The following is a 12692-nucleotide window of genomic DNA, read 5'->3' as shown; positions in this document are numbered from 1 at the left end:
TATTTTCCCTTATAACCATGTTATAAGGGAAAATAATACAATCTACAGAACACCGATCCCAAGCCCGAACTTCTGTGAAGAAGTTCGGGTTTGGGTACCAAACATGCGCGATTTTTCTCACGCGAGTGCAAAACGCATTAGAATGTTTTGCACTCGCGCGGAAAAATCGTGCATGTTCCCGCAACGCACCCGCACCTTTTCCCGCAACGCCCGTGTGAAACCAGCCTTAGGGTACCAACATATTGCAGACTTACAACCAGGGATTTGCATGCTGTAATCTGCATCTTATTAGTACCTGCTAAGTGGATAAAATTTAAGCAAATCACACACTGCTGAAGAAAAATCTGCAGCGTAAATTGACCTTCAGTGTTGTACCCTTAAATTATCTTGGTCATTAAAGAGGACCTTTCACCATTCCTGGCATGCCTGTATTAATAACTACATGCCTTCCCCACATAATAACAATTCTGGAGCATCTAGTCTTATGACTCTACTGTATGTTGTGCCATTTCTTTATTATTTCTACTAGAAGTTATGAATGAATTGCCAGCAGTCTGCAGTAAGGGTACAGAGGGGTGGTAACCAGTTGGGGGGAAGGGGGGGGGTGTACATTCACAGACTCACTCTATCCAATCAGTGCTGCCATTGTCAGACTGTTCAGGTACACCCCCCCAACTGGTTACCTCCCCTCTGTCCCCTTACTGCAGACTGCTAGCAATTCATTCATAACTTCTAGTAGAAATAATAAAGGAATGGCACAACATAGAGCCATAAGACTAGATGCTCCAGAATTGTTATTACATGGGGAATGCATGAAGCTATTAAAACAGGCATGTCAGGGGTGGTGACAGGTCCTCTTTAAAAACAGCGGCAGCCACATGGTATTGCCCATTACTAACAACGTTGTATTTTACAGTTATTGTACAGTGCCAATGGAATGATGACATGGTGTACTGTACATCTGTGATAGTTCATTCTTGTTTGTTGGATACTACTCATATACAGTAGAGTAATGAGAATGAATCATGGGTAGAGAATGATGGGCATGTATCCAAAAGAAAGGAAAACAAGCCTAAAGATGTGAAAGGGATCAGTCAATGTATTTACTGCCATGATGCACATGATAAGCATGTGTTTTCTACCATTGTAGTGTATAACTACAGTATTTTTATACTATGTTTCCCTTATGCCACTGGTGTTATGTGATTTACATTCATTTCATTGCATTCAGATATTATTGCATGTTGTAATACTTTAACATTTTTCTTTCCTATTGTTTTTTGTTTACAGAGTCTCCTTTTGCACATTCTTGGCCCATGAGTTCCCTGATTTGGTCCACAAGGTGGTCATGATTAATGGTGGTGGTCCTACAGCTCTGGAACCAAGCCTCTGCTCTATCTTCAACATGCCCACGTGTGTGTTGCACTGTCTGTCTCCTTGCCTTGCGTGGAGCTTCCTCAAGTGAGTTTACTTTTATCATTTACTACCTGCTACTACCTCTGATTTGCTTAGCTCCTTGCCATATTGGATAATCTTTATTTTCAGGTACTTGCAATGTACAGGGTGGGCCATTTATATGGATACACCTTAATAAAATGGGAATGGTTGGTGATATTAACTTCCTGTTTGTGGCACATTAGTATATGTGAGGGGGGAAATTTTTCAAGATGGGTGGTGACCATGGTGGCCATTTTGAAGTCGGCCATTTTGAATCCAACTTTTGTTTTTTCAATAGGAAGAGGGTCATGTGACACATCAAATTTATTGGGAATTTCACAAGAAAAACAATGGTGTGCTTGGTTTTAACGTAACTTTATTCTTTCATGAGTTATTTACAAGTTTCTGACCACTTATAAAATGTGTTCAATGTGCTGCCCATTGTGTTGGATTGTCAATGCAACCCTCTTCTCCCACTCTTCACACACTGATAGCAACACCGCAGGAGAAATGCTAGCACAGGCTTCCAGTATCCGTAGTTTCAGGTGCTGCACATCTTGTATCTTCACAGATAGTGAAGATATAAAGATAGTGGGGCCATTCTTCATCAATGGAAACCTCAAGGCCACTGGATATGCGAAATTGCTACATGATGATGTGTTTCCCTCTTTATGCACTGAAGCTGGCACGTTCCCTGAGTTTTTCCAGCAAGATGGTGCACCACCACATTATGGGTGTCAGGTCCGAGCATTCCTAGATGAACAGTTTCCTGGAAAGTGGATTGGTCGTCGTGGGCCAGTTCAATGGCCCCCAAGGTCTCCCGATCTGACCCCCTTAGACTTTTATCTTTGGGGTCATCTGAAGGCAATTGTCTACGGATACTGGAAGCCTGTGCTAGCATTTCTCCTGCGGTGTTGCTATCAGTGTGTGAAGAGTGGGAGAAGAGGGTTGCATTGACAATCCAACACAATGGGCAGCACATTGAACACATTTTATAAGTGGTCAGAAACTTGTAAATAACTCATGAAAGAATAAAGTTACGTTAAAACCAAGCACACCATTGTTTTTCTTGTGAAATTCCCAATAAGTTTGATGTGTCACATGACCCTCTTCCCATTGAAAAAACCAAAGTTGGATTCAAAATGGCCGACTTCAAAATGGCCGCCATGGTCACCACCCATCTTGAAAAGTTTTCCCCCTCACATATACTAATGTGCCACAAACAGGAAGTTAATATCAAACGGAGAATGCAAATGTGATCGCACACTGCATCCAGCACTCTGCCCTCCATGCTGGATGAGACATTGGTTTATATTTTGGCCAAAGCATAGTAAGCCACTCACCGCGTCAAGGTCGTCTCAATTGAGTGGTCCCTAACTCTTGTTCCTACCTGTTCATGGGCCATGACAGCCACATAAAATCCAGGGAATGCAGGTCAGCATGCAAGCCAAGTACACTTTGCTTGTAACCCCGTCCGGTGCCATTACAGCTTTCATCGGATCCAGGGATGCAAGTACCAACATGCATGCTGAACCCACCATATACTTCTCCTGGAGCCAGATGGCTAATGGTAGGTTCTATATAAGCAGACTCAGTTTTATACTGACTTTAAAACCAGCCTCCAGGACAGATTGACTGGTCAGGTGTGCATGACTGCATGGAGATCGCCACGCCTCCAATATATACTGCAAAGAAAAAATGTGGAAGTTAATATCACCAACCATTCCCATTTTATTAAGGTGTATCCATATAAATGGCCCACCCTGTAGATGTTCTTCAATATCATAGACAGAAGTGGGAATGTGTATATTACTGCATTCTTTAGCTTCAGCAAAAAAAAGCAGAATACAGACAATGACAGAGGCACCTGAATGACCAACTATAATAGCACATGTATCAGTATTTTCTTTGCTTTAAACCTATGCATGTGCTACAGCTTCCATTCTGGCCCTGGAAAAAAATCTAAAATTGGCCCCATGTTATAGGAATGTTCAGATTGACAGAATGCGGGGCAGGACATGTAGGCAAGGACAAGCAGGGCCAGCAATACCTTAGTGCAGCACAAAATACTGACACCCCTGCCACAGTATTTAACTGTATCTCAATTCTGAGGACAGTGATAAAGAAGGGCACCTGTGGCCACTGGCCAAGTGCATAAGTACCTGATTCTTCTATGTTATGTACCTGGCTGGTGGTCCCCTGGACATAGGCCCACCTGGTGATTTCCCTGTAGGGTCAATAGCCAATCCGCCTACTGATGTCTGCAGTCCGGGCTGTTTAGCTCACAAAGCTTTACATAGACTGGATTCAGTTGTGTCCGTTTCTCACACACAAGCAGGACTAGCTTTGTACAGAGGGGGTCATTTAATAAGGCCAGCGTTTTAGACACCGGTCCTAATAAGCCCTTGCGTTGTCAGTGGATCCGCCGAAGTTATGTCGAGGTGGCGGCACCACATTTCTGGTGTAAAATTCTATCTGAAAGTATGCCAACGAATAGTTTTCAAAAGTTTCTGTCCCTGCACCACATATATCGTTCAGCCTGAGCCCATGTGATAATTCTGGTGCAGGTGTGGAAAGTCTGTTTACGCCATTTATAGGATTAGTAAATCTGGGCCACTGTTTTTGTAAGATGAGTACCGTATATTGTTTTTGGAAAATGCCATCTTGATGAAACTGAAAATGCTCATGCAAAAAAAGACTATAAAATACTATAATAAATACAAGAATGAATTCTCTCTCTCATGATAGGGCCGGCTTTGCTCGACAAGGTGCCAAAGAGAAACAGCTCTTACGAGAGGGTAATGCCTTCAATGTGTCATCCTTTGTACTAAGAGCCATGATGAGCGGACAGTACTGGCCGGAGGGAGATGAGGTTTACCATGCAGAATTAACCGTCCCAGTCCTGCTGGTGCATGGCATGCATGACAAATTTGTTCCACTCGACGAGGACCAAAGGATGGCAGAGGTAAACTAATTCACACTTGGAAGTTTGCTATGTCATTACTTGGGTGTCTTGCCTATGTAAAGCCACATCAAACTCATGTGTGACAGATATAGTATAATGGACTAAGATTACCAAAATCTGAAGCTACATAGCTGTCAGATCAGAAATGTCTTTCCTAGGGTCCATTCACACGTCCGCAAAATGGGTCCGCTTCCGTTCCGCAATTTTACGGAACAGGTGCGGACCCATTCATTTTCAATGGGGCCGGAATGTGCTGCACTTCCGGATCTGCACTTCCGTTCAGCAAAAAAATAAAACGTGTCCTATTCTTGTCCGCAATTGCGGACAAGAAAAGGCATTTTCTATGAGAGTGCCGGCGATGTGCAGTCCACAAAACACATACGGACGTGTGAATGGATCCTAAGGCTACATTCACACGACCATATATGTTTGGCGTTCCGCAATTTGCGGCCTGTACATGGCCTGCGCTATATAGAGAATACCTATTCTTGTCCGCGGAACAACGAATGCGGACAGCACACGGTCGTGTTTTGCGGAACGGATGCGGATCCATTTATACAGTCGTGTGAATGCACCCTTAGATATCTGGTTAGGTCTTCTTTATCCTTAGATAATTCTGTTAATAAGGAGGATCAAAGGGATTTCTGGGTTTACAATATTGATGGCCTATCCTCATTATAGCCCATCAATATCAGATCGGTGGGATTTGACCCTTTACACCCCCTACGTTTATCTGTTTGAAGGGGCTACATCGCTTGATTTCACTGCATGCTCTCTACTTAGGATCGGCTGCACAGGGTATTGTCGCATTGTCCTGTTCACGTGAATGGGATAGATAGGCCATCAATCTTGTGAACCTGGAAAATCTGTTTAATGAAACCATTGAATGTATTTCACATTTAAAGGGGATGTCCGGGTTCAGAGCTGAACCCGGACATACCCTTATTTTCACCCAGGCAGCCCCCCTGAGGCTAGCATCGGAGCATCTCATGCTCCGATGCTCTCCCTTTCCCTGCGCTAAATCGCGCAGGGCAAGGTCTCTTTTGTTTTCAATAACACACTGCCGGGAGGAAACTTCCGTCGGGCAGTGTGTTCGGTGACGTCACCGGCTCTGATGGGCGGGCTTTAGCGCTGCTCTAGCCGTTTCACTAGCTAGGGCAGCGCTAAATTCCGCCCATCAGTGCCGGTGGCATCACCGGGCTTCCTGGCAGCCCCATGGAGAGCCCCGGTACATCACCGGATCTCCAGAAAATGCCTTTGTTCTGTGCGATTTAGCGCAGGGAAAAGGAGAGCATCGGAGCATGAACTGCTCCAATGCTCCTGTCAGGGGGGCTGCCTGGGTGAAAATGGAGGAATGTCCGGGTTCAGCTCTGAACCCGGACAACCCCTTCAAGGTCTGTCAGGTATGACTTAGCCATCCATTCGCAATTGGTGTAATGGAAATTGCTGAGAGTTTCCAAATTAGAAATGCTGGTGTTCTCAGGTTTAACAAGCTAAGTATTGCAACATTTCATGGTATTCAGCCTGCAAATATAGAGACATCTAGTGGCCATAAGTAGAAGTACCTTTAAAGAATAAGAACACTGGCCCACATTTACTAATGTGAGGAGCACATGGCTTGTGGCATAAATTGCATAAAAATGTTGCCTAGTTTGGAGCATCTAGGTTTAGAGAAACTTTCTGCTCCTAGTCCAAAAAGGGGGTGTGGCTTATAGGAAAGAATATGTAAAAGGAGTTTTTCAACTAATTTGTGCCACCATTCCAAGGTAAAATTCTGTTCCAAAGTAAGCCCACCATTAGTCAATATAGAGTTAGACAGAAGTGTCTATCCCTGCGCCATATTTATCATCCAGCATAAGTCACTATGATAAATTTGGTGCAAATCTAGACAGCCAGTCTAAGTTTACACCATCTATAGGATTAGAAAATCTGCTCCACTGAATTGCAATATCTTGACAGTCTTTGTGCCACCTTTTTGATACTGCACTGTACCATTTCAAGGGGTTGTCCCATCTCGGCCATTCATGGCAGAGATGGGTATAATCATAGTAAGCAGCAACCTAGGGAAGCAGAGTTAGGCTACTTTCACACTAGCGTTCGGGTGTCCGCTCGTGCGCACCGTTTGAAGGGGCTCACGAGCAGCCCCGAACGCATCCGTCTGGCCCCAATGCATTCTCAGTGGAGGCGGATCCACTGAGAATGCATCCGCCTGCCAGCGTTCAGCCTCCGCTCCGCTCAGTGAGCGGACACCTGAACGCTGCTTGCAGCGTTCGGGTGTCCGCCTGGCCGTGCGGAGGCGAACTTATAATGGAAGTCAATGGGGACGGATCCGCTTGAAGATGACACAATATGGCTCAATCTTCAAGCGGATCCGTTCCCCATTGACTTTCAATGTAAAGTCTGAACGGATCCGCTCAGACAACTTTCACACTTAGAAAATTTTCTAAGTTTTAATGCAGACGCATCCGTTCTGAACGGATGCGAACGTCTGCATTATCGGAGCGGATCCGTCTGATGAAACATCAGACGGATCCGCTCCGAACGCTAGTGTGAAAGTAGCCTTACTGCAAGCAACCAGCACTCCACTGTTTCTGTAACTCCCATAGCAAATAAGCTATACAAAGAGCATAGCACAGCAAGCTATACTGTTTCCGTAACTCCAGAGTTTGATGTGCTACACTGCAAATCATCTATTCACTTCTATGGGAGTTACAGAAGCAGGGGAATGCCAACCGCTTGACCACTTCTGCAACTCCTGGGCCAATGCTTACTGTGGGTTATTCCCTTCTTGACCAGGAAAGGCCAAGATGGGACGACACCTTTAATGTTTTACAGGTTGTGGATTTTTTACGGAATTCTCCTGAATGTTTTATTTATGCAAATCCATGGCAAATCTAAATATAATAAATAACTCTGATCCATGTAATAAATGTTTTTTTTTTTTTTTCAAATAAGTTGGTGCTACATACCTTACCTAGGTCATAGATGAAAGATTTTTTGGGTATCTGAGTGAAACAACTGTTTTTGAAGCTTCAGACAGAAATTTGCTAGTCTGATTCTTTTTCTCAGTTGTATTGCAGAGGTCATCCACTCTCAGCAATGTATTTGGCTCTCTTGGATAATTTTGTGTTTTAGTTGTCATAACATGGTATTCTTTATTCACTCCTCCAGATCCTTCTAGTCAGCTTCCTCAAGATCATCGAAGAGGGTAGTCACATGGTCATGCTGGAGTGTCCAGAAACTGTTAACACTTTGCTTCACGAGTTCTTTTTATGGGAGCCAGAGGCGCAGAACACAAGTACAGAAGAAGCTGTGAATGAGTGAAGAGGAAAAGTCATAGGTGACCTTAATGAGAAACAGAAAGGACTTTTCTGTTGATTGCCCAAACAGCGTTTGGAGAAGACGTCTGAAGGTCTGCAAGCTAAATGGCCAAGGTTTTAGACTTTGGTTCACAGTGAAGATGGCGTCAAGGGAGAATATTGTTTCTGACAATTCAGGAACTTTAGATAATACAGCTTTTAAAAGAGGTCTTCTGCCATTTGACCTCCTATGCAGCCATAATAATTTGCAAGACAACTAGTGGTTGTCCAAGGTCCATTGTGTGTAAAACATCAGATTGACCGTTGTTGTAGAATTGTGGTATAATACAGATCCTTGCTGGTCATAGGCCCGTGGAAGAGGTTTTTTACATCCGAGTGTTGCTAAAAGCTGAGAATAATGAATTATTGTTACAAAATAAATCATATTACAGTCCACCTGTAAAGTAATTGAAGATGCAGACATATGGTCATGTATGTCTTTATTGCCAAAAACAATAACTGGCAGAAAAATGGTTACATGGTGTATATTCCATCTTATGTCAGACCCAGTGGATAATAAGAGAATACCTGTAGAAATTGCTGAAATCACATAGAGACTATGTAAAGATATATAAATAATGTTGATAATGTATTTTCTGTGGCTCTTATTTCAGATGACTACCTTGTCCTTTTCCTTCTGTTGTAAACATGGAGGTTGTTTGAAGGCAGGATTAAATCAAATTAAACGTGTCCTTTATAAGAACGTTTCTGACTTTTTTCTACTCCTTAAAGAGTTGTCCATCCCTTTACAGTAGTTGATGACCTATCCTCAGGATAGGCCATGAATATCTGCTGAGCTGTTTTGCATCATCCATTGTGCTGTGGACACAGCTGGTACTGCAGTGCTGCTCCCAAATTGAATGTTCTGCATTGACCAGCTCCATCCACTGAACAACAGAGGGAGCTATGTAGTTCCAGTACCAGAGCTACTGCAGAAAGGACTTGGCGGGTGTGGGGTGTTGAACCCACACTGCTCAGATAGTAATGGCCTATCATGAGGATAGGCCATCACTTATAAAGGAGTGGACAAACCCTGTAGCCTCAGAAATAAACATGCGACCTAATAATGGTGTAAATAGCAACTCTAATAAGTATTTGGGTATATAGCTTCAATTAAAAAAGAAAAAAATGTTTTATCTTACGGACTCATTATCTAGAGCAGTGATGATCAACTCCTAATATTGTGGAGGCATGAAATATGGCTCCTGACTTCATCAAAGGATTACACATCTAATTCAGTCAAGGCTAAAGATGGCTATACACATTCAATAGCTGTCGGCCAAAAGATTCTTTAGCCGACAGCTCCCACATATACGTTTGGTGTGGCTGAATGTGTATATGTATTGAATGGGCAGAGGGGAACAAAAGAATCGGGTGAAAATACAGATGGCACAACTGTGCCCCCCATGACATACAAAGCCGAGCAGTCCTTGCCTTCTCTAGGCAACCTGACTGCACTGACATAGATCATCCAGATTTCACAATGGCACTCTTGGACTGAATATGAGTGTGACCATCTATTTGCATATTGCTGTGCTGCTATTTTAACCATCTATGTAGACCAACAACAACTGTAATGCTCCAGAAGTCTGAAGGCCGTCTGTCAAAAACCAAAGTTTTACTGTGGTCCATCTACAGAGCAATAATTATATTATATTTAGAGACTTAAATAGGTTTGCCTATCTTAGTCATCTACAATTGCAAGACATCCTAAGTGAACCCTTTGGAATTACCTTGCTTTCTACATTGATTACTACTGAAATGTGGTCTGGTTGTTATCTAAGTCCCATTTATAGACAATTCCAATCTAACTAAATCAATCACACATAAACAGCTGTACCATTCATGTCTTTTATAGAGAATATTGAGTAAATATACACAGTGCAGGGAAAAGAAGTGATTTCTCCAATAGCTCAGCATAGAGATGAGATTGGAAGGGTGGGTTTCATAGGTGATTTGCCTATTAAATAAAGACACACAAAGCCTAGTTACTGACAAACCTGTTCTTTGCAATAAAGATTGGTCACAGCCTATTTTCATTTTCGTTTTTGCTCTTGTCTTTAAAAAGCCATAACATTTTTGCTTTTCCGTTCACATAGCAGTATGAAAGCTTGTTTTTCAGCAGGGCAAGTTGCATTTTTGAATTGCTCTATTTAATTTATCATATCTTTTATTGGCAATGGGGAAAGCAATTCTTTATGGGGGGAAATTAGAAAAATCCACCATTTTGTGATTGTTTTTGGGGTTTTGTTTTTACCTCATTCCTTGTTCGCAAAAAATGACGTGAGAATCTTATTCTGCAGGTCAGAACAATTACAGCAATTCTAAATTTTTATTAAAATTTCTTTGGGGGGTGGGGGGGGGGGCAAGTTGGCAAAAAAAACTGAAGATTGGCCATTTATATTTTTTGTCCTTGGAAGCATTTACCATATGGAATATTTTTATATTTTGATAGTTCAGACAATTTTGGATGTGGCGATATCAATTATGTTTATTTTTTAATTGTTTATTTTTATATGTAAAATTGGGAATTAGGGTGATTTAAACTTTAAATACCTTTGTGTTTTTTGTTGTTGTTTTTAAAAAAAAAATATTTTCTGTAATTTTCTGTCCCATTAGGGAACTTGAACATGCAATCCTTTGATTACTTATAACATAGATTGCCATAGTATGCTATTAACAGACAGCTTAGTATGGCAGGCCTTCGAGCCTTCAGAAGGCCCCAGGCTGCCATAATAACTGATGAATCCTCACGATTTCACCATTGAGAGGCGGGTCAGAGAACAGAGGAAACCTCCTCCCTTTGTTTAACCTCCATGATGCTGCTGTCACGATTGAATATAGCATCTGAGGCGTTAAATCACCAGGATTAGAGTTATCTCCTATGCCTGTTATTGTGGCTGAGTGTCAGCTGTATCAAACAGCAAGCACCCGCTGAATATGGAGTGATCTCAGCTTGTGAGCCTGCTTCATACACTCCCTGTGCACCAATCATGTACAGTTATGTTGCAGTGCACGTAGAGGTTGATATGAACCATGCCTTGATGTAATCAACTGTCAGGAGACCTAAGAAGAAATTTTATACAGATCCATGAAGCCTGGAAAAAGGTAGAAAAGCATTGCTAAAGATCTGGGTGTACAATCAGTGGCTATACAAATTATCTACAGATCGAGAAAATTCAGGATAGGGGCTACTCTCCTGAAATATCCTGAAAGAGGTAAGCAGGAACTCAAGGGCAACACCGAAAGACCTACAGAAGACTCTACAAACTACAAAACCCCAAGAATGGTGTTCAATATAAAGACAGCACAAAAAAGCCACTACTGTACAAAAATAACACTGTTGCCCATCTCAAGTTTGCGTGAGACCGCCAGAATGTTCAGTGGGATACAACCACACTGTCAGGTTTCCTAGTGCAGTTTTGGAAGTCAAAATGGAAAGGAGGGAAAGTATAGGACATATACGACTTCTCTTTTCTTTTAATTCACTCCTGGTTTTGACTTACAAACTGACCGTTTGGTTGTACCCTCAGGAAAAATGTTCTATGGACAGATGAGGCAAAAGTGGAACACGCCAAAACTTTATCTCAACTGTGAAGCATGATGGAGGGAGTATCATGGTTTGAGTCTGCTTTACTGTCTTAGAGCCTGGACATTAACACATCTCCAAAAGGCTAACCATTCCAATCTCCCATTTTTTTTTTTTATCCCATCACTTCAATTTAAAACATAACATTTATTTATTAAAATTATGTACACTACCCCACCTATCATTGAAGGGGTTATCTCACCTGGAACTTTGATAGCATATTGCTAGGCTATGCCACCAATGTCAGATAAATGCACCTATCTCTAGAACGAAGTGCCCAAAATTTGGGAAAGCACAACTCGAATGTGAAACCACCTTCTTATAGCCTGGACATCTTGCGATTATTGAAGAAACAATGAATTGTATGGTATATAAGAACATGTTACAGGATAAGATAAGGGCACCAGTCCATGACCTCAACCTGAAGACATGATGGTGGCGCAGCAAGACAACGACCCAAAGCACATAAGTAAATCAGCTTAGGAATGGTTGAAAAATAGATGATTTGTGTTTTGGAATGGTCAAGTCCTTGCCTTAACCCCATCAAGATGGTGTGACATGGGCTGAAGAGGGCTGTGCTTCCAGGCACCCCAAAAATATTAATGAACTGAAACATTTGTAGGGAAGAAAGCTTCAAAATTCCTCCTCAATGTTGTGCAAATTTTATTTGCAGCTACAGGAAATATTAGAAGCAATTGCTGCTAAAGGGGATCTACAAGTTATTAAATTCAATGGTTCACTTACTTTTTCACCCTGCACTGTGGATGTTTACTCATGAACGATACAACTGTTCAGTTAGATTGTTATCTCAATCAAAATTACAAACACAATAAGACCACATTCCAGGTAATTCCAAAGGGTTCACTTACCTATCTTGCTTCTGCATGGTACAGCCACAGGCTATGACATCAGTCTCGGACTGGCCCACAGGGGTTTGCCCACCCTTTGCACAAGTGGTAGAGTAAACTGACTGCACTACATAGGCAGTGTACACAATTTTTAAGTTTTATTATAGTATTACATGGACTTATTAGTGGCATCACCGTTATTGCGATGTCCATGGCAACATCAGAAAGTACGTATATTTTTATGGTTTTGGTAGAATATCAATAAGCAACATTGCAATGAAAATATTACTGACCCTGTAGTTTTTATTGATACTTATTGATATTTATTGATCTTGGAGTGTGACTTTTTTTAAATCACTTTTTACTCCATTTTTTGGGGGGCATAAAGTGACAAAAAAGGTGAATCAGCTATCTTGATTTTTTTCTGTTACAACGTTAACCGCATGGGATAAATGTGCTTATGTTTTATTAGTTCAGGCATTTTTGGACGTGGC

At 41.9% G+C, this 12692-nt stretch overlaps 1 protein-coding gene across 1 annotated transcript in view; it reads left to right on the top strand.

The window, feature by feature from the left end:
• Positions 1-8455, top strand: part of ABHD8 (abhydrolase domain containing 8) — a 28797-nt gene extending 20342 nt beyond the window's left edge. The window contains exons 3-5 of the mRNA XM_040420361.1: positions 1291-1461; positions 4186-4402; positions 7574-8455. Of these exons, the coding sequence (XP_040276295.1) occupies positions 1291-1461; positions 4186-4402; positions 7574-7726 (541 nt within the window). The 3' untranslated portion in view covers positions 7727-8455. The remainder of the gene's footprint in view (positions 1-1290; positions 1462-4185; positions 4403-7573) is intronic.
• Positions 8456-12692: the final 4237 nt, after the last annotated feature.

Source organism: Bufo bufo, chromosome 2 (assembly GCF_905171765.1).
Source record: "Bufo bufo chromosome 2, aBufBuf1.1, whole genome shotgun sequence".
NCBI classification, from domain to species: domain Eukaryota; kingdom Metazoa; phylum Chordata; class Amphibia; order Anura; family Bufonidae; genus Bufo; species Bufo bufo.
This window is presented reverse-complemented; position numbering and strand designations above follow the sequence as displayed.